Raw genomic sequence first — 26,948 nt, forward strand, 5'->3', positions numbered from 1 at the left:
AAGTCTGAGGGAAATGAGCCTTCACAGCCTCCTTCACAGACCTTGGGTAACCATGTCCTAGAATCTACCCTCACCATGGGATTATTCAACCTGGCTAGACTCTCTTGCTAGTTCTCAGGGTATCTAAAGTTTCTGAATTAAGGTAATGAGAGGGTTATGCTTTAGATTTTATAAGAAGCCATGGGGGCGGGGGAGCAGGGGGACTTCCCTAGCAGTCTAGTGGTTAAGACTCCGTGCTTCCAATGCAGGGGGCATGGGTTTGATCCCTGGTCAGGCAGGAAGTTCCTCATGCAGCGTGGAGCAGCCAAAAAAAAGCCATGGGGATACTTTGAATTACTAGGTTTTGTTTATAATGACTCCCAAAATTTGTTTAAGCTTTAAGCCAATTCTAACCAGATTCTAGAAAAGTGGGAACACCACAAGTGAGCTGAACAATGCATTATACTGATCATTTACCCTAATAAGAGAACCCATATTTTCCATGTCCAGGAACACGCAGCAGGACAGTTTTCAAAAACATGCTATATACAATGTGTGTGTGTGTGTGTGAATAAGTATTTCACTAGTTAAAGATTTTTTTTTCTTTGCCTGCGTTGGGTCTTCGTTGCCGCACGCAGGCTTTCTCTAGTTGCAGCGAACGGGAGCTACTCTTCGTTGCGGTGCGCGGGCTCCAGGGGCATGGGCTTCAGTAGTTGTGGCACGTGGGCTCAGTAGTTGTGGCTCGCAGGCTCTAGAGTGCAGGCTCAGTAGTTGTGGCACATGGGCTTAGTTGCTCCGCGGCATGTGGGATCTTCCCAGAGCAGGGCTCGAACCTGTGTCCCCTGCATTGGCAGGCAGATTCTTAACCACTGCGCCACCAGGGAAGTCCTAGTTTTTGATTTAAGTTTTTGATTGGAAGGTATTTAGTTTAATGTGGTCCTCTACTGTTAAGTAACCATGTATAATCAATCTTTTAAAATCATAAACCATGAGGAAATTTTATTTTAGCTGCACAGCTAGTTCTTTGAAATGATTAACCTAGATATTAGCAATCCAGCAGACATTGAAAAAAATACTGGCAGGGGGAAGAAAAATAGCCCAATGGTTGCTAGAATCATTTCACAAAATCATTTATTAAAATAATGCTATAACAACCCCCTTCTAATTTCCCACTGCAAAAGGGATTTTCTTAGCTCATTCAAAACAAATGGAAATTTAAACATTATTGTTAAAGCCTCAGACATTATGATATCTGATTGTATAGACTACAGAAGGTAATAAATGTACGTGGCCAAGGCTGATACATGTTTCCATCCTTTTCATTTTCTATTTTTAATTTAATGATTTTAATAAGAATGTACATGATAATGATGAAGTAATTAGTAACAATACTACCAAAATCATTGAAATCAGTAACTGATAGAAGATTAGCACTTGATGGTGAACATAATTGAGCCATCCTGAGCATCCCTCAGTAGAGGACAGTATTTGCTACATCTCATGGGAGGAAAGGCAGTGTTATAAATTCGTCTGGCTTTGAGATCTATCCGGAAGAAATTTGAAAGATTACCCCCATATGGTGCAACATGAGGTTCTATACCCTTTGCTACTGGTTCTACACATGCACATGAAATGAAAGGTCGATCAATGTTAACTTTTCCCTCTGGATTTCAGGGGCATGAAAAGTTACATTTAGGACACTAAAAAGTAACTTTGTAAAGAACTTTAGAATAGCAAAGAAATTATTTTAAATTTGAGAATGATGGCTTCTGAACATGTTAAAACTTAACAAATGAAGAGATTTTATTGTTTTTGTTTTGCTTTCTTTGTGAGCAGTCATTGGGAAGAAACTGAATCATCTTAGAGGTGGATATTAGAAAAGCCTAAGCAGAGTTGGAAAAGTAGATATTAAAGAGTTATCCTTCCTCATACTCTTCTGCTTTCCAAATCATGGAAATACTCAGTGAAAAATGCTAAATTCATACTCTAAAGATATTAAAACATGAAACAGAGCAAGGTTGTATGCCTCTCTGTACCGCTGCATACACAAAGGGCCAACTCCTTGAAACTTATTAAGACCAATAGAATTCTTCACTCCATCTTCTTGTCAAAGAGACAACTTTGAATAATCTGCTACCCAAATTTTATTAAAGATACAACATTCGTGAAAGGCTTGAAAGTGAGTCTATCCAATCTCTAAACATTTAAAACTATTTCTCTGGATCAAGTCAAATAATAAAGAGAAAAGCTTAGTTGCAAAGTACTTTTTTGACCTCTATAGCACTAGTTTCATTGAACTGTACTTTGTCATTGTGCCTCCGGCTTATATATAAGAATCTGTACAATACAACCTTGTATTAGCAGCAGGAATGGTGCTGAGAAAATTGTCCACTGGCATCTTTCAGACGTCCCGTTATGAAAGGTACAAGTCCCGCTCCCCGCTCTGCCCCACCGCCCGGCAAAATCTTCACTTCTTCTGAGTAACTAACTTGCTTCTATCTTCTAACTTACTAAGTATCCTTTCCCCTCTTTGGCTGGAGGGAGGCTAAGTGTTGATTTAATTTTCAATTTTAAGAACTTTGTAGAAGTTTATGATGTAGATTGATGTATATTAACTTTTCTTATCTTCCAACTTTTCTCTATTTTCCCTTTGCTCTAATTTTTTTTAAAGTCTATTTAATTCTATTTGTGTATGTATGTGGGTGTCTTTGGATACATATGGGTACACATACATACAAAATGCTTTTTGGAATCAAGTAAGGTATAAATAAATACACACTAAAATTAACTCTTTTTCTATTTATTTTTAAAGCTTATTTTGTTATTTAGTTTCCTTTAGATAGGCGATAAAACAGAATCAGGGAAATAACATGTCAGTAAGAACTTCAGATAATAAACAGCAGTGCCTCTTAATTTTGTTAGTTAACAATTATGCACTGAACACCTATCAGTTACACAGTACTAAGTGTAGAGAGCAGTATTCTTAGAGAAGGTCGGTTTTCAATGGAGAGGGAATTTGCCCAGTGTAGGAAAGTAGAAATCTATATGGAATTAAACGGAATTTAGTGAAGACAGAAGAAGCCTGAGAAAAGCAAACCATCACTGGCTTTAGTAAAGCACTGAAGGGGGAGATTAGAAAATGTATTGCAAGGGCTGCAGCAATCCAGGATGATGTGACTATTTAACAATTTGGATTTGTATTAGGACATGATAGGGAAATGCAGAAAGTTCAGGAAAGAAGCTGAGAATATGATAATTTGTTGTTTACAGAGTTTTTTACATACATTAAAGCTGAAAGCAGTAAAGATTAGGTTAAGTTGCTTGTTATATACTCCTGTTAAGACCTTCTACAAAGTAACATCCAAATCCTAAGATGTTACCAATCTAGTAAATTACTTCCATTTTAAAAAATTCAATAAAATGGTGGGAAATTTTATTGCTCCTACTGTACCTTTGATTCATCTACGGTAGTACGTTGGCTCTGTTTCCTTCTACTGACTCTCGTGATAACACATTTTCCAACCCCACCCCTACCCATCATCTCTTCCTTTTTCTATGTCAGTTCAGGTGACGTCATTGACCCCTTTAGGCTCCAAACTAACACATCTCTATAAATATCTTCCAGGTGTGTATCTTCCGTACTAGACTTCCAATTGTTTGTAAGAGCTCTTCTCTTACCTCTGGTATTTGTTAAGGGTTCTGCTGTTCCTCTGGTCATCCAAACTGAAAACGTCAGAGCTCTCAGTGACTTGCCTTGAACCTGAGACCCCTCTACATCCAATCCCATAGATTTCTCTCATATCCCTCTGTTCTTTCCAATCATGTAAATTTGGTTTATGTCCCTGGTTGAGGGGGCAATTAGGAACTGAAACCCAGTCCATGCTGTTTGCTAAGCCATGCACCCTGATGAGGGGCAGCATCTACCTAGAGGAAGGGGCACACTTTTTTCCACATAAAGGCATGACTTGCTCACTTAGGTCCACGCCCATCTTCAGGGGTGGCTTTATCTAATGCACACAAAGCTCCACATATGGTAGCAGCAGTGCCAGTCTTGCCAGATTATCCAATACTGATCTGTTAAAAAATAATGACTAGTTTGTTTTATGCTGACGAAGGTTCTAATCCAAACTCTACTACCTGATATGCAAACCCCTTTACACTGACTTCAACCCTTCTATCCTGCCTGAGTACACACCACTCTCCCACACATAACTGAAGTTCCAGCCATGACTCTTAAATTCTCTATATAGAGAATTCTGGATTGTCAGTTTTTTCCTTTCAGCACTTTAAAGATGATGTTGTACTGTTTTCAGGTCTCTATTGCTTCCAATGAGAAGGCAGTCCTTAATGATATCGTCGTTCCTCTAGCTGCTTTGAAATTTTTTTTATCTTTAGTTTTCAACAGTTTGACCATGATGTGCCTAGGAGTGATTTTCTTTGTATCTGCTAGAAGTTTTTTGAGCTTCTAGAATCTGTAAAATTACATCTTTTACTAAATTTCAGCCATTTTCTTCAAAAAATTTTTTTCTGTCCCACTCTTTCTTCCTTTTCCTTCTGGGACTCCATGACACATGAGTTAAACCTTTTGATAAAGTTTCTTAAGTCATGAGACTTTGTTAATTTTTTTTTTTATTGTTTTGTTTTTCAGATGGCATAATTTCTATTATCTGTCTTTAAGTGCACCAACTCTCCAATCATCTGCAATCTAGTGTTAAGTACATATAGTGAACTTAAAAATTTTTAAGTCTAGAATTTTTAATTTTTAGTATTAGAATTTCCATTTGGTTCTTTTTTATAGTTTCAATTTCTCTGCTAAGATTTCCTATTTGTTCATTCAATTCCAGTATGTATTTCCTTCATATCCCTGAGTATAGATATAAAAGTTACTTTAAAATCTTTGCCTCTAATTCCAACATCTGTGTCATTTCAGGGTCAGTTTCTGTTAATTACCTTTTCCTCTTTTAAAATGGGTCAGATTTTCCTGTGTCTGCCCACATCTAGGAATTTTGGATTGTATTCTGGATATTGTGAATGATATGTTGCAGAGACTTGGGATTCTTTTATATTCCACCAAAGTATATTGATGTTGTTGTTGTTGCTATTTTAGCAGGTAATTAACCTGGCTAGTCTCAAACTCCAAACTCTGTCTCCTCTGTGATGGGCAGCGACTGAAATCTCTGTTCAATTTTTTTAGCCTTAGTTGCACATATATAGTTCAGCCCAAGATTTAGGCAGAGTTTATATGAAGAATGTTGGGCTCTTTCTCTGTGTTTCTCTCCTTTCCATAATTTCTCCTCTTATTCTCTAGCTGCTATGGTCACTCTCCTCTGATTCCTCAAGTCAGGAATACTGCAGGTTTCCATCTATTTTTAAATATCCCATAAGAAGCCAACTGTGATCTGCTCTCAGGCAAAAAACTACAAAAATAAGAATTCATCGGTATCAATCTCTTCTTCCGTGTGTGGATAGTGTTCCACTTTCTCCCTGCTTTTGGTTGCTCAATAATGCCTTCCAGATAATTATTTTTTAGATTTGTCCGGAGTTACAATTGTGATCTACATGTGGGTTGGTCAAATAGGAGCTACTCTGTCATTAATGGAAGTAGGATCCTCCAGAGTCTTCAAGTCTCTAAACATACTCTGTAATTTCCTACCTCTGTGTTTTTCATAGAAACATAAAACCTCAGAGGAGGAAGAGGTCACAAAAGTTGCCCTCATGATCCCTTACCCTTAGGAACAACCAAACCACCATCCCTCATGCACTCTTCCTCCTCCCCTGCACCAGCCGAGTCTCCAACCATGCAGCCTTCAAGGCTCACTTCCTCTTTACTACCCACAGCATTCTGGTCATACAGATCCTGTGGTACTAATTATAATCTGCCTCACATTCTGGTGATCTATATATTAGTCACGTTTTCTCCTCTAAATTAAGACTAACTATGGTGACTAACTCTTAATTCATCTTGTTACCCCCTATAGCACCTAGAACTATGCCAGCTTTCCATTAAGTACAGTAGGTCTCACTTTCCATGGTTTCAGTTACCTGAGGTGAACCCTGGTCAGAAAATTTTAAATGGAAAATTCCAGAAATAAACAATTTGTAAAATTCTAAATTGCACACACGAGCAGTGTGATGAAATCTTGCACGGTCCCATTCAGAATGTGAATCTCCCCTTTCTCCAGGGTATCCCGCCATTAGTCACTTAGTAGCCATCTCAGGTATCAGATCGACTCTCTTGGTATCCCAGTGCTTATGTTGAAGTAACCCCTATTTTACTTAATAATGGCCCCAAAGTGCAAAAGGAGTAATGCTGGCAATTCGGATATGCCAAAGAGAAACCGTAAAGTGCTTCCTTTAAGTGAAAATGTAAAAGTTCTCGACTTAATAAGGAAAGAAAAAAATCGTATGCTGAGGTTGCTAAGATCTACAGTAAGAATGAATCTTCTATCCGGAATATTGTGAAGGAAAAAGAAATTCGTGCTAACTTTGCTGTTGCACCTCAAACTGCAAAAGTTACAGCCATAGTGCATGATAAGTGCCTAGTTAAGATGGAAAAGGAATTAAATTTGTACAATAAGGTACTTTGAGAGAGAGAGAGACCACATTCACATAACTTCTATTATAGTATATTGTTATAATTAAGCTATTTTATTATTAGTTATTGTTAATTTCTTACTATGACTAATTTACAAGTTAACTTTATCATAGTTATGTATGTATAGGAAAAACAATAGTATATATAGGCTTAATAGTATCCATGGTATCAGGTATCCACCACAGATAAAGAGGGACTACTGTACTCAGTAAATATCTACTGAATGACTGGGGAAAAGGGACATAAAATATAAAATGGGTAGGGCTCTCTCTGTTACCCTGCTTCCCTCCCTCCCTCCCTCCTTCCCTCCCTCCCTTCCTTCCCTTCTCCCTCCCTTCCTCCCTCTCTCTCTTTCTTTCCCTCCCTCCCTCCCTTCCTTCCTTGACCACGGGGCATGTGGCATCTTACTTCCCGGACCAGGGATCAAACCCGCATCCCCTGCAGTGGAAGCATGGAGTCTTAACCACTGCACCGCCAGGTAAGTCCCTGTTATCCTGCTTTAAAGGTTACTTAAACAAATATCTAGCATGTTGGTTTATTTATTTAGCAAGTTTCCTTCCTGAAAGGATGACATTCCCAAGAGGCGATACTATTTGCTGACCCACTAGAACATGCTGGTGAAAGTTACAACCTTTCCTAGAGTTTACTGCCCCATTAATTTTCCTAAAACATTACTTTATGTACCACGTTCCTGCTCAAAACCTCTGTAGATGACTCTCTGTGGATCAGGGTAAGAAGTCTACACATCACTGCCTGATTTTATGGCAAATCTGTCTAGGATTTTCATTCTTCCCTTTTCTCTCCAACATGCACTCTGCTCTTATTAGGCAAGTTTCTTCTCTTCCTCCTGAAACATTTGGTGCTTGGCTTCAGATCATGGCTGAAATAACTTCACTCTGCTTGTCTAAATTCTACTCACCTTTCAAGGTCAAGATCATTTTCCTCCTTAAATCTCATGTCTCCTCAGAGCCTTCCCAATCCTTATTATCCTTACCTTTAACTCCTGATGCACTCATAATAATGTATTTAACTAGTGAGCACGGCTCTTTAAAATACTGTTACAGCTGAAAGGAGTGACAGAAATTAGCTGATCACATCACGCATTTTACAGATGAGGTACTTGGACCCAGAGAGGTTAAGTGACCTGCCTAAGGCCACTCAGCTACATAGTATCTGAGTAACGATTCGGATTCATATTTCTTGATTCAGTTGGGCCTCTTTCCACTCTACTGCATTGTTTGGTATTTGGTTCATGTTATTTCCTTTATTAAATTGTAAACTCTTTGAAAAAACTTCTTCCACTCCTTTTATATTCTTCATAACATAGTGGCATACAGATATGGAAGCACTTAAATAGCTGCTGACCACTGAATCATTGTAGCAGTCTTGGGAGGGAAATCTTACATAACATATATTTCTTGATTAACAATAAAAGATAAAAGAGTTAAGTAATACTTGACCCTTGACAACAAATAATGTTGCTAACCATCTGGTTCTACAAGAATGAAGTCACTAGCCACTGACTTTTAGTAGTCACTGACCTTTAACACACCCTGAAAGGAGTTCAGGGTGGAGATCAGGAAGGAGGTACTCTATGCTCTGGGAAAACTGGCAGAACAGGCCTGCACGTAGATATTTTCAGATAGATTTTACTCAATTTCTTGCATCTTCTCATACTTAGAAAAGCACTAAAATCATTAATGGAGACATCTGCTCCTCATGACTAGCAGCAACCTTGATGTATGCCTGATTGCACGTATCCTCTTTGCCAAAATCATATATATACTGATCTACCCCTTACTTCTTTGGAGCAGTTCCTCAGAGCTATCTGAGAGGCTGTCTCCTGGGCTATAGTCCTCAGTAAGTCCCCAAATAAAACTGAACTCACAGTTCTCATGTTGTGCTTTTTTTTCTAGTCCACACCCTAAAATACGTGGAAATCTTATGATTTCTTAATACTACACCTCACTTCTAGTTTTTTCTCAAAATCTTTTGCCTGACTCCACAGTATCTTCACAAGTTATTTTAAGAAACGAAACAGTATATTCTAGTAATTCTCAAACTTTTTTCTATAAAATACATCTCAAAGTAATAATATGTCTAGTGAGATGTACCTTATTGAATATTCTAACTAGCAATGTAGTAAATAATTACTAATTCTGAGTTAACTGACCTAATCTAGAGGAAGGTACTATGGAGTATATCAAATCATGTACTTTATGATGAGAAACAGAAAAACTTAAAAATTACAAATCATAGAATTACTTGATTAAAACATTTTTCTATTAAAAAAAAAATCAAGCCAGTTGGAGGTTAGCATTAGAAAAGCCATCAGTGTTAAAGCTCTTTTAAAAATCAAGCAGGTACTTTTAAAGTGTTTTATAGTCGTGTTAATTGATTGGCCTAGATTTTCTCAACCCTTTACTCATCATTTCATTGTATAGGTCTTCTGTTTAGAGAACTATTCCCAATAATTATTTAGGGCTGTGATACATGTATTATTAAAAGCCAAGTGAGATCACGTACTCTAAATTCTTTTTTAAAACTTTCATTTTACAAAGTTAATGACCACTTTAATTTTTTTTTTTTTTTTTTTTTTTGGCTGTGTTGGGTCTTCATTGCCACCCTTGGGCTTTCTCTAGTTGTGGAGAGCGGGGGCTACTCTTCGTTGCAGTGCACCATCTTCTCATTGTGGTGGCTTCTCTTGTTGCAGAGCAGGGGCTCTAGGCGCACGGGCTTCCGTAGTTGTGGCACGTGGGCTCAGCAGTTGTGGCTCGCGGGCTCTAGAGTGCAGGCTCAGTAGTTGTGGCACACGGGCTTAGTTGCTCCACGGCATGTGGGATCTTCCCAGACCAGGGCTCGAACCTGTGTTCCTTGCACTGGCAGGTGGATTCTTAACCACTGCACCACCAGGGAAGTCCAATGACCACTTTAATTTTTAAAGTTTTAATTCACACTTCTTAATCATTGTCTGAGCAGACACATTCCTCCCAAAGACCAAAGCAAATATTAAATATTAGTTTGTCATGCCTTCCTAGAGTAGGTCTTGAAAGGAATATGAGGAGTTGCGTCTACTACTAGCTCTGATTCTCAAAATAATTTTATTCCTAAGAAAGAGGACATGTTGAAGGTATACAGTTCTTAGCACACTGACTCGTCCCTTGAGGTCCCCTGGGAATTCTGAGGCAACTTCTCCCCACTACAGGGACTGGATATGTTTTTTTTTTTTTAATTATTGGAGTATAGCTGCTTTACAATGTTGTGTTAGTTTCTGCTGTAGAGCAAAGTGAATCAGTTATACGTATACATATATCCCCTCTTTTTTAGATTTCCTTCCCATTTAGGTCACCAGAGAGCATTGAGTAGAGTTCCCTGTGCTATACGAAGGTTCACATTAGTTTTTATACATAGTAGTGTATATATGTCAATCCCTGTCTCCCAATTCATCCCACCCACCCCCCTTCCCCGCCTTGGTATCCATAAGTTTGTTCTCTACTTCTGCTTCTGTGTCTCTATTTCTGCTTTGCAAATAAGTTCATCTGTACCATTTTTCTAGATTCCACATATAAGCAATATTACATGATAGTTGTTTTTCTCTTTCTGACTTACTTCACTCTGTATGACGAAAACATTTTAAAATCATTTCAGTTAGCAGCACAACATAAATATATTCAAGAAAATGAAAGCAAATTTTCTCCCTTAGAGAAGCTTCAGGCAGCTGAGTCTGAGAAGTCCATAGCCTGCAGAGCTTAAAATTTTTGTTGCCATATTCACTGCATCAGCTAAGGAGCTGTTCTTACCCCAGTTTGGGAACAGAAGCTGAGCAAGACTACTCAGACTCACAATGAGTCCTGCAACAGAAAACTTCCCATGTGAAGAAACTTGGAAGGCACTCTCTCCACCCAGTTTTTCTCCATTCCTTCAGATTCTTCTTACCTCCCTTTTTATCATGGAAATGACCACAATTATTTTAAGTGGCCACAGTTTTCTAACTTCTAATCTAGCCCCTTTTTTCTTAATATAAAATTTATTTATTTATTTATTGGCTGCGTTGGGTCTTCATTGCTGAGCGCGGGCTTTCTCTAGTTGCGGCGAGCAGGGACTACTCTTTGTTGCGGTGCGTGGGCTTCTCATTGCAGTGGCTTCTCTTGTTGCAGAGCACGGGCTTCTAGGCACGCAGGCTTCAGTAATTGCGGCACACAGGCTCAGTAGTTGTGGCTCGCAGGCTCTAGAGCACAGGCTCAGTAGTTGTGGCGCATGGGCTTAGTTGCTCCGCGGCATGTGAGATCTTCCCAGACCAGGGCTCGAACCCGTGTCCCCTGCATTGGCAGGCAGATCCTTAACCACTGAGCCACCAGGGAAGTCCTAATCTAGCCCCTTTTTAATGGGCATTTCTCTTAAAGTCCTTTTTCCTTTAAAATAATAAAACACAAAAAACATAACAATTTTTAACCCAATATATAGTTATTTCCCTGGAAGAGACAAATCATCATCAACAATTAGTAAAAACTGATCCTTCAGTCTAACTTCCAACCTTATAGAGAATTCTTTTTCTTTCATTTACAAAATTTCAGGATAATTATGTAAATTCAGGTTAAAAGTTACTTGTATACACCTTAACTTTTTAAATCAAATTATGGTATAGGTCAATTATGAGGTTTTATTACAAAAACCTTCTTTATAATTTGGAGGGCCAATATGAAACAGCTGGCTCCAAGATGTATGTTGAAATTTGACATCTTACTGCATATGTCCTATATTCCTTCTCACGCATTTAACTCTACCCCTCAAACTGGCACAGCAAGGCAAGCGTGGGTTTGTAGGGAGGATTCAGGATTAGTTGAATGGTTAGATAAGATGGCTTCAAGGTGCCTTTCTACACCAAGACTATGACTCTTTAGCTTAAGGGTTGACTAGGAATGAGGGTAGGGAAAGACAAAGGACAGAAAGACTTAGGACTCATTTTTGACATTAGATTCACATTCTACCCTACAAGAATCTGACCCATTCTCTACTAAGCTCTTTGCTATCTCACTTCTGCCCTACCTGTTCCCTATGCTTTAGCCAGGCTAGCAGACTGCCTTATTTGCACATGGTATTAGCAGAGGTCAGAATATTTGGGAAAAGGACACACACGGATCAGCAATGCTACCAGAACGGTTTTGCTGCTGGGAAGGTAAAGGGCCAAGGAGATTCCTGGGCTGCCTCAGCTCTGGTGATTAATGCCCTTACTCCCTGATGCTAATCACCACCACTGGCATCCAAACACCATCAGCCTTGACTCTTGGCCAAATAGTAGAGATAAAAGCTATTCATCCTTTAGTATTTACTGAGAGTATACCAAGTACACAAACCAGAAGTAGTTCCCAATCCCTGGTTTCATTTGGAATACATGAAATGAAATAGAGACAGAACAGAGAAAGAGAAGGGAAACGTCTTTTAGCAACTCCCCCAAGAGATTCTATTCAATACAGTTCGATAATTCTAACAATATACAAACTAATATGATATAATAAAGACTAATAGACAGTTGAAAGCCAAAACACATATCTGATGGATCTCCATTCCTTGAATACTAAGAACCAAAGAAGAAAGCTAATGAACAAAAAGTTGATAATGAACAATGTATACACCCATGCATATGCATCAACCTATATATTTTTCTCCTCAGACTTTTTACAAACACACCTGGCCACCTGTCATTATTTTTAAGACACAAATAACAAACTACTCTTGCAAACAGTTACTTGTGAGCACAGTTATCAGTTGAGGAAACAATTTTCTGCAGGTGTAAAAATTACATTTCTCAATAAGAAAAATTTAGGTATAGTCAGTTTACTCATTAAGCCTTTAGAATTTAGTTTTGGCCTGCTTTCTTTGAATAGGGTACGTTCGTTTTAGGTCCACAGAAATTTAACTCTAAAGAAAGTAGTTCTCCAACTTTTTGGTTTCCGGACCCCCTAGCACTCTTAAAAATTACTGAGGAACCCATGAGCTTTTGCTTATGTGGGTTATATCTCCCAATAGTTACTGTATTAGAAATGCAAACTGAGAAAATTTTAAAATATTTATTAATTTATTTAAAATAACAATGATAAAATCATTATATTCAACCCATAAAACTAACAGAAATAACATTTTTATGAAAATAATTATATTTCTAAAATGAAAATAGTAAGAAGAGTAGCATTGTTTTATACTTTTGGCAAATCTCTTTAATGTCTGGCATAATAGAAGATAGTGGAATTCTCATACCTGCTTCTACAGTCAAACTATTGTGATATGTCGCTTTGGTTGAATCATAAGAAAATCTAGCCTCACACAAATATGTAGTTGGAAAAGGGAAAAGTATTTTAACAGCCTTGTTAGATAATTGTGGATTTTCTTCTTTGCTGCTACATGAAAACTCAACAAGCACTTCCTTCCAAAGAGCTCACTATGGAAAGAGGGGGAAAAGAGTAACTTTATAGTGGAGACAAACACTACCTCAGACAAGTGTGATCAAGGTTAACATCAACAGTGATAAGTCATGTTGATAATATGTACCCTTGATATGATCTGATGAAAATAGCACTTGACCTCTGTGGTCTTCCTCCCAAAGCCCACAATTCCAGTCAAATCATGAGAGAAACATCAGACAAATCCCATTTGAGGGACAATCTACAAAATAACTGACCAGTATTCCTCAAAACTGTCAGGGTCATCAAAAACAAGGCAAGTCTGAGAAACTGTCATAACCAAGATGAATCTAAGGAGGCATGATGACTAAAGGTAATGTGGTATCCTGGATGGGATCCTGGAACAGAAAAAGGATACTGGGTAAAAACTAAGAAAGTGTGAATAATATATGGACTTTAGTTAATCATATCAATATTGGTTCATTAATTGTAACGAATATACCATACTAATGTAAGATGTTAATAATAGGGGAAGTTGGATTTAGGAGTATATGGAAACTCTCTGGACTACCTTCTCAATTTTTCTGTAAGCTTAAAACTTCTAAAATATAGTCTATTTAAAATTTTTTAAAAACTTGACAAGAAGTAGTTTTTTAAATGATAGTTACAATGTAGAGTCTGAAACAATATTAGTGTATTTTTAAAATTCTGTTATATTAAAATCCATTAGTCTTTCTTGCATTTTAAATGGACCTTCGTCATGCATGATTTTGTAAGAGTATGCATTGGTTATTGGAAAATATTCATTCAAAGAGTAATGCATATCTTCTAAATGTTGACACATTTAATTATACAATACCAAAACTTAGCATTTGTTAATATCACCATCAATCTCATCAGAAAAAAATACTTAAGAATTGGGAAGAGGTGTCAAGTTCATGGTGGCACCAACAAGTTTTCCAAAATTCTATTTTTTACTTGTTTGCTCAAATTTTATCATTGGCAACAAATACTTGTAGTTGTTTTCTTAAAGTGACAGTTTTATTGATACTTTGTTCATTTTCAAGAAAATGTCTGTCAAACACTGTGAGAAAATGTCTGCCAAACCTGAATAACGGTAGTCTATCTGTCACTTATTCTTCCAAGTGAAAATGGTGTTCCAAGAAAAAAGTGACTAGTTTAGCTAGCAACTCAAACAATTGCACAAGTGCTTTTCCTAAAGACAACCATTGTATTTGGTACACAGCAGAAGAGCTTTATGTGTACTTCCTTCATGACAGTGAGTATTAAAAAGACATGTTCTCAGGGCTTCCCTGGTGGTGCAGTGATTAAGAATCCGACTGCCAATGCAGGGGACAAGGGTTCGAGCCCTGGTCTAGGAAGATCCCACATGCCGCGGAGCAACTAAGCCCGTGTGCCACAACTACTGAGCCTGCGCTCTAGAGCCTGCGAGCCACAGCTACTGAGCCTGTGTGCCACAACTACTGAAGCCTGCGTGCCTAGAAGCCCGTGCTCTGCAACAAGAGAAGCCACTGCAATGAGAAGCCCGCGCACCACTAAGAAGCATAGCCCCCCGCTCGCTGCAACTAGAGAAAGCCTGCGTGCAGCAATGAAGACCCAACGCAGCCAATAAATAAATAAATAAATAAATACTTTTAAAAAATAAAAAATAAAAAGACATGTTCTCAAGGGTTGAGATTTAACAATATTAATCATTTTTACTGCTTCTTCAAGGACATTTTAAAGTAGAACTGCAAGTATTCTTCATGGGCAATGAAGAATATAACATGGTTTGGGGCCATTGCCTTGATTCATGCTAAAGCACCAGCAGTTTTATCCACCATTGCTTTTGCACCATTACTGCAAATGTCACCACAGTGGAAAAGGCAAACAGTATCCTAGTATTATTATAGAGAGTTTTGACCTCCAGGACCTCTGAAAGGGTTTCAGGACCCCTAGATGCCTAAGAACCGCACTTCAAAAACCACTGACTTAAGTGATGACATTTCTGACTTCTCCATTACCCTCTGATTGAGCCAAGTAACTATGTCAAGGAAAGGAAAGGAATCCCTAAAGCTCATGTCATGTCCGGAGAAATGAATCTGCCTCACTTTCCTTTACCACGCCTCTGATATGGAGGTAATGACAGGGAACAAAGACCACCCAAACATATTCTCTTTTACCCTCCCATAGTTCTCTAAAGCAGAGCTTCCCAACCTTTTTAATATCATGGCCAGGAGAAAAAAAATGATAATATTTTCACTAAGGAGTAAAGGAATGAGGCTGCCTAATGCTTGAGGTCCCTGTCCTGGAGGCACAGGCCCTATATTGCCTTCAGGAGGGTGGAGGGGTCAGTAGCTGGGCCCATTCCCAGTGGGCATGCCAAGGCATATGAGGAGGACAGTTCTGCACTAAGGTTCTAGCAGAGAGGCAGGTCTCTCAGACTGGAGGATATCTTGTTCCCCAGCCAGCTTCACACTTTATAAAGGGCTCAAAGCTTAGCTCAGATGTGGGAATTCACAAAGTATCTGATTGTACTTCATGGTAGAACCAGAATTATATTAAAGGTTTGATGTAGAACCTTTCCAGAACATTTTCAGATATACTGTAGTGATTAAGAGCACAGAATCTGACTCCTAGACTACCAAGGAGTTCAAGTCCTGGCTCTGCCACTTACTAGCTATGTGATCTTGGGAAAGTAACTTAACATCTTGGTGCCTCAATTTCTCCACCTATAAATGGGGACAATAATAATGCCTACCTATTGTAAGTATAAAATGAATTAATACATATAAAGTACTTAGAACGATGCCTGATACATGGTAATATTTGCTATTATTACTATGCAGGTGCTATAGGGTCTCCGAATTGAGACTGCTTCTCTGAGCATGACAGTGTTGAATTGTAGATTTGCAGAGAATAAGAATCCCACAGATAACAAAAGATTAGATGTTAATCTGAAGGATTCCAGATCTGAGGAACTGTGCTTGGTGCTGGGAGGGGTACAGGTGTGAGAAGATGGTAATAGCCCAGGCCTTTTTACTTTTACTTACGGCATACGTCAAGGGCTTAGAGTTTGAACCTCCTTTAACCTGTTAAGATACTAATAGATAAGTTTCTACCTAATATATATGTCTATAAATATATTATTTTTTCTTGGAAAGGGCCATGGTTCAAAAATAATGGTTATAAGCTATCAACCCATCCACTCCTGGCCAAAGGTGTTTTTCATGATAGTGTCAAGATGGGTGGTTGGGTGAGTCTCAGACTTCAAGAGCCTCCCAGAAATCTAGAAGGGCAATCCAATGCTGGGACTGTCCCAGACACACTAGATGCCTGCTTCTTTACCTTGAGCTGGATGTGCTTTCTTCTTTACTGAATGGTTTGTGGCAACTATTTAGCCTAGCTCATAATATCATTATAACTAATTAAGAGTTTTAGGCTACCTCTGAAAGTACAATGATTTTAAGAGTCCTCTTCATGCAAAGTGTTCTATATCTGAATTGCTATAGTTATAAGGTTGCAAAGAAACGCAAAATCATCATAACAAGAAAATAGTTACAAATAAACTGACCACTTAAAAATGTAGCCCTTCCAGAGATAACAAAGATCAGAGTGGAAATAATAAAATAGAGACTACAAAGACAATAGAAAAGATCAATAAAACTAAGAGTCGGTTCTTTGAAAACATAAAATTGACAGACCTTTAGCTAGATTCACCAAGAGAAAAAGAGAGAGGACTCAAATAAATAAAGTCAGAAATTAAAGAGGAGATGTTACAATTGATACCACAGAAATAAAAAGGATAAAAGAGACTATTATGTGTTCATAGTAGCACTATTCACAATAGCCAAAACATAGAAACAACCTAAATGTCCATTGACAGATAAATGGATAAAGATGATGTGGTACATATATGCAATGGAATATTACTCAGCCATAAAAAGGAACGAAATAATGTCACTTGCAGCAACATGGATGCAACTAGAGATTATCATACCAAGTGAAGTAAGTCAGAAAGAGAAACACAAATACCATATGATATCACTTATATGTGGAATCTAAAATATGGCACAAATGAACGTATCTACAAAATAGAAACAGACTCACAGACATAAAGAACAGACTTGTGGTTGCCAAGGGGGAGGGGGGTGGGGGCTGGAAGGACTGGGAGTGTGGGAATAGCAGATGTAAACTATTATATATAGGATGGATAAACAACAAGGTCCTACTGTATAGCACAGGGAACTATATTCAATATGCTGTGATAAACCACAGTGGAAAAGAATACTAAAAAAAAAGAATGTGTGTATGTGTATAACTGAGTCACTTTGCTGTACAGCAGAGATTGGCACAACATCGTTAATCAACTATATTTCAATTAAAAAATTAAATTAAAAAAAAAAGAGACTCATGAACAATTATATACCCACAAATTTGACAACCTGGAAGAAATGGATAAATTCCTAGAAGCATACAACACACCAACACTGAATCATGAAAAAATAGAAAATTTAGCAGTGAAATTGAATAAATAATCAAAAACCTCCCAACAAACAAAAGTCCAGGACCAGACAGCTTCACTGGTGAATTCTACCAAACATTCAAAGAAGAATTAATACCAATACTTCCCAAACTCTTCTAAAAAACAGAAGCAGTAACACTTTCAAATACATTTTATGAGTCCAGCATTACCCTGATACCAAAACCAGACAAGGATACCACAAGAAAAGAAAATTACAGGCCAATATCCCTGCTGAACATAGATGCAAAAATCCCCAACAAAATATTAGCAAACCAAGTTCAACAATATATTAAAAGGATCACACGCAATATTAAAATGGGATTTATTCCAGTGATACAAGGATGGTTCAACATATGCAAATCAATCTGACACAGCACATTAACAAAATGAAGGATAAAAATCATTTAATCATCTCAATAGATGCAGAAAAAGCATTTGACAAGATTCAACATCATTTATGATAAAAACTTTAAACAAAGTAGATATAGAGGTAATGTACCTCAACATAATAAAGGCCATATGTAACAAGCCCACAGCTAACATCAGACTCTACAGTAAAAAGCTAAAAGCTTTTCCTCTCAGATCAAGAACAACACAAAGATGCCCACTCTCAGCACTTTCATTCAACATAGTATTGGAAGCCCTAGCCAGAGTAATTAGGCAAGAAGAAGAAATAAAATGTATCCAAATTGAAGGGAAGAAGTAAGACTGTCACTGTTTGCAGATGACATGATATTATATGTAGAATACCCTAAAGACTCCACCAAAAAAACTACTAGAACTAATAAAAAGAATTCAGTAAAGTCACAGAATACAAAATCATATACAAAATTTGTTGTGTTTCTATACACTAACAACCAACTATCAGAAAGAGAAATTAAGAAAACAATCCCATTTACAGTTGCATCAAAAAGAATAAAATGCCTGAGGATAAATTTAACTAAGGAAGCGAAACACCTATATACTGAAAACTACAAGAGATTAATGAAAGAAATTAAAGATACAAATAAATGAAAGGATAGTCCATGCTCATGGATTAGAAGAATTAATATTGTTAAAATGTCCATACTACCCAAAGCAATCTATAGATTCAATGCAATCCCTATCAAAATTCCAGGGTTATTTTTCACAAAAATAGAACAAAAAATCCCAAAATTTATATGGAACCACAGAAGATCCTGAATAGCCAAAGGAATACTGAGAAAGAACAGGCCTGGAGGCATCATGCTCCCTGATTTCAAACTATATTAGAAAGCTATAGTAACCAAAACAGCATGGTATTGGCATAAAAACAGATGCATAGATCAATGGAACAGAACAGAGAACCCAGAAATGAATCCATATATATGGTCAATTAATTTATAACAAAGGAGCCAAGAATATACAATGGGGAAAGGACAGTCTCCTCAATAAATGGTGATGTGAAAACTGGACAGCCATGTGCAAAAGAATGAAACTTGATCACTATCTTACACCATACACAAAAATTAACTCAAAATGGATTAAAAACTTGAACATAAGACCTGAAACCATAAAACTCTTAGAAGAAAACACGGGCAGTAAGCTCCTTGACGTAGGCCTTGGCGATGACTCTTTGAATCTGACACCAAAAACAAAAGCAACAAAAGCAAAAATAAAGCGGGAATACATCAGACTAAAAAGCTTCTGCCCAGCAAAGGAAACCATCAACAAAATGAAAAGGCAACCTATTGAATGGAAGAAAATATTTGCAAATCATATATCTGATGAGGGGTTAATATCCAAAACATATGAAGAACTCATCCAATTTAATAGCAAAAAAAAAAAAAAAAATCCAATTAGAAATGGGCAGATGGGACTTCCCTGGTGGTGCAGTAGTTAAGAATCCGCCTGTCAATGCAGGGGACACGGGTTTGAGCCCTGGTGCGGGAAGATCCCACATGCCACAGAGCAACAAAGCCCATGTGCCACAACTACTGAGCCTGCGCTCTAGAGCCTGTGAGCCACAACTACTGAAGCCCGCACGCCTAGAGCCTGTGCTCCACAGAAAAGAGAAGCCACTGCAACGAGAAGCCCGCGCACCGCAACGAAGAGTAACACCCTCGCCGCAACTAGAGAAAGCCCACGCGCAGCAACGAAGACCCAATGCAGCCAAAAATAAATTAATTAATTAATTAAAAATAAAAATGGGCGGATGATCTGAATAGATATTGTTCCAAAGAAAACACAGATGGCCAACAGATACATGAAGAGATGTTTAACATCACTAATCCTCAGGGAAATGCAACTCAAATCCACAGTGAGATATCATCTCACACCATTTAGAATGGCTATTATCAAAAAGACAAGAAATAACAAGCGTTGGTAAGGATGTGGAGAAAAGGGAACCCTTGTGCGCTGTTGGTCAGAATGTAAATTGGTACAGACACTATGGAGAATAGTATGGAGGTTCCTCAAAAAATTAAAAATAGATATGATCTAGCAATTCCACTTCTGAGTATTTATCTAGAGAAAACAAAAACACTAACTTGAAGAGATATATGCACCACATGTTCACTGCAGCATTATTTACAATAGCCAAGACATGGAAACAACTTAAGTATCCATCAATGGATGAAAGCATGTGTGGTATATCTATATACTGTAATATTATTCAGCCATAAAAAAAAAATGAAATCTTGCCACTTGCAACAACATGAATGGACCTTGAGGGCATTATGCTAAATGAAATAAGTCAGAGAGAGAAAGACAAATACTGTATGGTCTTACTAATATGTGGAATCTAAAAAAACTAAAACAAAAAAACAAAAAACCAAGCTCATACATACAGAGAGCAGATTGGTAGCTACCAGAGGTGGGGGTTGGGGGGGGTGGGAGAAATGGGTGAAAGGGGTCAAAAGGTACAAACTTTTAGTTATAAAATAAATAAGTCATGGGGATATAATGTATAGCATGGTAGCTATAATTAATAATATTGTATTACATATTTGAATATTGCTTAGAAGATAGATCTTAAAAGTTCTCATCACAAGAAAAAAATTTTTTGTAATTATATAAGGTGACTGATGTTAACTAGATTTATTGTGGTGATCATTTTGCAATGTATACAAATACTGAATCATTATGTTGTACACCTGAAACTAATATAATGTTATAGGTCAATTATACCTCAATTTTTAAAATGTAACCCTTCCTCAAACTTCCATCACAGCTTAATACTAGTACTTAATCCAACCTATCATATCAATGTCTAATGTCAGTCATCCAGTCTGACGTAGTAAACATCCTACAATCACAATATGGATATAAAGCAAACCTATCCATGCAAAGCCACTGACAAATGAAGATCTGGCTAACTTGAAGAAGAAAAAACTCAACAAGGATAGTGACACCATAAAAACTTTAAAAGAAAAAAAACACTTTAAAAGAAAGTAACTGAAATATTCATGAATTAAAACAGGACTTTGAAAAAACTGATGATATCCTTAGATGTTTTTATAAACATGATTTTCCATGTACTCGAACAACCAGTCATGAAGTGTAGGATATACTATTTTATCATCCTAAAATTTTGTCAAGAAAGTTATGCCAAAAATAAATAGTAATTTGTTCACTGTTTATTTTAGGAATTTAGTTCTTAGTTGTTATTATAGTCCATATTTTTGTCAAAAAAAGATAAAAATATCTATTTTTATAAGTGTTATCTTAATTTTTCAAGATAAAGTCCCAATCAATCTTCTTCCTCACCACCCCGATACAGTAGACTATGAAGATGTTGGTCTCTGATTAGTGGCTTTTTCCTGGTACTAAGTCTCCTGAAATAATGAGCACATAAAAAATAGAGATAAATACTCAGTAGCTGCTCCAAGAGACCACCTTTGCCTTACTACCTCAAGACACAACAGGTCTGTCCTTCCCCTTTTCTCACTAGGTCCCCTTCTGTGGAAGTGGGGGGAGCTTCTCAGATATATAAGATTTTTCTCAAGTGGCAAAGTAAGTAAAACTTAAATGGAAGCCTTAATAAAATTATGTCTGAAGATATTAGGTTATTAGGACCTTGATGAGATTGATGCAATAGAAGTGTGAAGCGTCCGTATCACACAGAATAACCTTCACAACCAGAGACTGACATTATCACCTTGTCAGAGGATTCTAATTCATCCTAATCCTTATTGGTCTTGAAGTGCTTTATTTCTGTGATAACATTTGTAGATTGGATTCTCTCTCTGGTTTGAAAATTACAAATTTAGAAGTAATGAAGTCACTAGTTTTTAAGAAAAGTAGTCATAAAATGGCTAGCAGGTATAAAAAATACTTTCTCTTCCCCCTGAAAAACAATTCTTTTTTAGCTACCTAAAATTCAAGATAAATCAGAGAGACTAGTTGGAATGACAATTTATATATAATTGAGGTATTATGCTTAAAGATATATGTAACTGGCTTTGTTTTTCTCAAGATTTACAGTCAATTGAATACCCATTGAGTACTGAGAATTCCCAGAGCTTTTAAAAGGCAGAATTCATATCTATAATTACTCTGTAATCAACATCTTTCTCATTTATATGAATATATATGTACATATTTTTTTCTCTGTTGGATATATTGTTATATAATATAGATGTCACAGTTACAAAAATTCACTTTCTTTGACCTTGGCCCAAATAGGTCAGATATTATGACAATAACAGATGAGCCATAAGAACAAGGAATGGAAATTCTTTTATGTCATACCTCCTTGGATCATGGTATTATTACTTCATCTTCCTTTCCCCTGGTACTAATCTCACCTCATTTTTAAAAAAAATTTTCTTATGTTTGACTTTTACAAAATATCCCTAAAGCTGATTTTAGTTTTGCTTCCAGTAATAGCTGACAGTTCTCTCTCTGTTTCTAATTTTGTTTTAGAGCCCTTCTAAGAGTAAATTTCGTGCCAGTATCTATAAAAAGCACATGGGTATATACACATGAGTATTTCTCTTAATGAGACTTTTAAATCAGTTCTGACTCTGTGAATTGTATTTTAAAATCTGAAACAGGAAGAGAGGAAAATATGAAGTATTTTAACATGTGAAAAGGCCAATGAGTCTGAACGTGTCTGGATACTCACTCTCTCACATAGCTCTTCAAATGTGCAGTCGGCAACGGTTCCACAGGCTTTATTCAGCCGCAGCTCTCTGCCTTGCACTTTTAGAATCCTTGGTCTAGTTACTATGGGAACATGAACAAAGACTCAATCTTGTCTGGATAATTACTATAAAATTCATCTCTTACAGATAGGAAATGCATAGCTTGATGAATAATAGCACATGATTCAACACATAAATTAGACAAAATGCTGATACAATGACTGCCACTTGAGTGTGGCATCAACCCATATACAGCAATGGAACTTATTAATTGGTCAGTGGAGATTGGGCATTGTGTTCTAAATGTATTCTCTTTCAAGAGAAATTAACTTACGTACAATCATTTTGTTTCTGAGCCAGCTCATCAAACAACTTATCCATGACAGCCTCCACATCAGCTTCACTTGTGCTACAGTGAAAAGAATAATAGAATATGAAATTAATAACACTTGAAGCCAACATCAAACAGCTGCCTGAGCCTGCTTAGCTTTTTGCCCATAAAAAAAAAGAACAGGATGTTATGCTCTAAATACAAACATCAGATTTAGAATACACTTAAAAGCAGAGAATATTAACTCTCAGGTAGATGATTCTGCCTTATTTGCATACACTGAAAGACTTCTGTGCTTCTGGCTGTTTTCAGTAATGAGACGATACAGGCAGAGTAAATCCATTAAGACTATGTGTACACAATGAGAAGAAAGGCTTCTGGCTCTCTCTTGCATGCAAAACAAGAGCAAATAGACAAGGCAGTCAAGCATCCAGCAAAGTATCCTTTGAAATCTACTGCGAGGGTACATGTGAAATTAAATACTGAATCTGCCTTTTAAAAAAATCAAGCCAAGCCACTGACTGAGAGGATCAAACATCCAGAATTAAATTACCAGCTTCAAAATACCAACTTGATCTGCACATCAATAACTTTATCAGACTTTGAGTATAAGGACGATTATAGACCACACAGTTTCTCTCAAAAGTGTCCTTGTCGGAAACTCAGGAAAACTCTCTCCTTCTGTGATGCCCACCATTGCAGCTACTATGAAGTTAGTCTCGACAAAGAATCCTTTGTATTCTAATTAGAAATCACCATATGGTTTAGGGAACCCACATATACAAATGTGATAATACTATGGCTTTTTTTCCTCTCACTTTTTTTTTTAAAAAAAGGACTGATAAATTAACAGTCAATAAAATAAAAATAACTGGCAGAAGAAATAAACGTTGTTAAAAAAAATACTTCAAGTTAAAATATAAGTTTACTTCAACTCTATATACAAACTTATACAGGATGACCTGCCAATATGCTTAATTTTGACACACAAATCACTCTTATCTAGGAGTGGAAGCAATTAACCTCCATTCTGGACATCCGTCTTAATAAAGTCTTATTGAAAACTAATATGATAAATTATTTTTTCTTTAGATTAAGCTTAAACTAAACCAAAATAATTTCTCCCTTGAGATAATTATCAGGCGGCAAGAATTTAACACATAAGCACCTAATTCTTCAAATGTTCTACAGTAAAAGCACACAGTCATTATGAAGGGTTTGGAACTGTCACATTTCAAGTCATAACCACTCCACCTCAAGGATCTTAAAAATATCATTTGCAATGGTTGGCTTTGCAGGGGAATGCTATTTGACTTATATAAAGGCTTGTATGATATTTGAATAGCGCTGTATTAAAGTAATAAAATGACACTACAGAACGAGTGATTATAGAGATTAAACAATTTTAAAGGTACAAAGAAATCATACAAGCCAATGTAAATGTCAATGCCCACACCAAGCACATGTATGTTTAGATGGCTTTGCCAACATCATTCATAGGAATTCATTTGGAATCATCTCCACCTTGCAATGGAGATGTACACACATACAACTGATGGAGAAGGGAGCTACTTTTTAAGGGATATATAAAGAAGAAAGCAATGTCAGCCACCCAGGACATCTGCTGGCTTTCAGAAAGTTAACCTGTCCTTAGGTTAGGCATGTTACCCAATAGAGGGGGAGAACTGAATTCTGAAAAATAACTAAAATAGAAGACAGTCACGTTTCTCAAAGCACATTTGGTTAACAAACAATTGCTTATAAACTTCCTCAGTGGTGATTTCTTTGTTATTCTGTGCTCAAATATACTATAATATTAAAATATGGCTCACTAGACTTTAGTTAGGCCACATCTATGAAATTGCTATATGTGATTTCATTTATAGTGAAATTATATGTGAAATGATACAATTATTTTTATTATGATAGTACCTTATAAGAATTCTATTATATTATCATAAAAAGTTACTCAGGGGGCTTCCCTGGTGGTGCAGTGGTTGAGAGTCTGCCTGCCAATGCAGGGGACACGGGTTCGAGCCCTGGTCTGGGAAGATTCCACATGCCGCGGAGCAACTGGGCCCGTGAGCCACAATTACTGAGCCTGCGCGTCTGGAGCCTGTGCTCCGCAACAAGAGAGGCCGCGATAGTGAGAGGCCTGCGCACCGCGATGAAGAGTGGCCCCCGCTTGCCACAGCTGGAGAAAGCCCTCGCACAGAAACGAAGACCCAACACAGTCATAAATAAATAAAAATTAAAAAAAAAAAAAAGTTACTCAGGGACTTCCCTGGTGGAGCAGTGGTTAAGAATCCGCCTTCCCATGCAGGGGACACGGGTTCGAGTCCTGGTCCGTGAAGATCCCACATGCCGCAGAGCAACTAAGCCTGTGTGCCACAACTACTGAGCCCGCGTGCCTAGAGCCTGTGCTCTGCAACAAGAGGAGCCCCCGCAATGAGAAGTCCGCGCACTGCAACGGAGAGTAGCCCCGGCTCGCCACAACTAGAGAAAGCCCGCAAGCAGCAACGAAGACCCAACAAGACCCAACGCAACCAAAAATAAATAAATAAATTAATTAATCAATTAATTTAAAAAAAAGTTACAACATGTAAAATAAAAAATTTTATTGGTGTAAAGTGGTCTAAAACTGAACATTCATAAAAGCATTTTATGTAGCTCACAACTGAACAGACTGTTATCTATCTAAGCCAACTTGCACTTGACCTCAGGGAATAAGAAGCTCTACTGACCTGCTGGGGGACAGAAACCTTATCTGCATATTGTCTTAAAAGCAGGAGGGGCTAGTGTGTTATTTTGGTTTTATCAGATGTATCTATATTGATATAAAATAAATAATGAAGCTATGAAAGAAATCATTACCAGAAATGAATATATTCATAATCCCTTAACAATAACTTACAAGAAAACACTAGTCTTCTCACACTCCACTCAGACTTCAGATTTCCCTACTTAAGAGGATGCATCAATCAGAGCTCATTAATATTTTTAAGAATAAAAATGAGAGTAGTAAAAAAGAGAAATTAAAAGTTACCTGCCTAGGGGCTTCCCTGGTGGCACAGTGGTTGGGAGTCCGCCTGCCAATGCTGGGGACACGGGTTCGAGCCCTGGTCTGGGAAGACCCCACGTGCCGCGGAACGGCTGGGCCGGTGAGCCACAATTACTGAGCCTGCGCGTCTGGAGCCTGTGCTCCGCAGCAAGAGAGGCCGCGATAGTGAGAGGCCCGCGCACCGCGATGAAGAGTGGCCCCCGTTTGCCACAACTGGAGAAAGCCCTCACGCAGAAACGAAGACCCAACACAGCCATAAATAAATAAATAAACAAATACTTAAAAAAAAAAGTTACCTGTCTATAATGGCCTAAAAGATACAGAGTTTTACTTAATATTCAGGTTCATATCTGGTTTAAACATCTTTGACTATGTTTTTTAATTCTAGTACAAAATTTGGATGATTCTGAACTTTTTCAATGTGTCACACAGGAAATTAAAAAAGCTATCATTTGCTGAGCAACTATTATGTAGCAGTTAATTTACCTAAACCATATCCACATTACCATGTAGTATGTATTATCATGTTTTTACTGAAGAGAAAACTGAAACTCAGAATTAAGTCATTTTATCTAAGATCTGAATACATAAAAATTTAAAATTTCTGTATAATGGAAAGTATTACAAATAAAATGTACACATCAAATTGGGAAACATAGTGGCAACATTTATGGCATACAACTAATATTTTCAATGTATTAAAAACTCCAACATATAAAAAATTGAATACCCCAATAGAAAAACTGTGAAAGGACCTGAACAGGCAAATTGCTTAAAAAAAATAGCTCAGTAGGCAAAAAGCATGTGTAAAGTGTTTCATTCTTACTAGTGATAAAAATGCAATGTAAAATCATGAGAGGCCATACTTTTATCCAAACTGGCAGAGATAAAGAAAAAGATAAAATAGCTGGAGCAAGCATAGGTAAGGGGAAAAAGAACCCTCTTATGTACCAC

At 37.3% G+C, this 26,948-nt stretch overlaps 1 protein-coding gene across 3 annotated transcripts in view; it reads right to left on the reverse strand.

The window, feature by feature from the left end:
- Positions 1-26,948, reverse strand: part of AFG1L (AFG1 like ATPase) — a 198,254-nt gene that overhangs the window by 19,578 nt on the left and 151,728 nt on the right. For all 3 annotated transcript variants that reach the window (XM_061207301.1, XM_061207300.1, XM_061207302.1), the window contains exons 9-10: positions 22,941-23,011; positions 22,584-22,684 (exon numbers count right to left, since the gene is read on the reverse strand). In XM_061207301.1, the coding sequence (XP_061063284.1) occupies positions 22,584-22,684; positions 22,941-23,011 (172 nt within the window). The remainder of the gene's footprint in view (positions 1-22,583; positions 22,685-22,940; positions 23,012-26,948) is intronic.

Source organism: Eubalaena glacialis, chromosome 12 (assembly GCF_028564815.1).
Source record: "Eubalaena glacialis isolate mEubGla1 chromosome 12, mEubGla1.1.hap2.+ XY, whole genome shotgun sequence".
NCBI classification, from domain to species: domain Eukaryota; kingdom Metazoa; phylum Chordata; class Mammalia; order Artiodactyla; family Balaenidae; genus Eubalaena; species Eubalaena glacialis.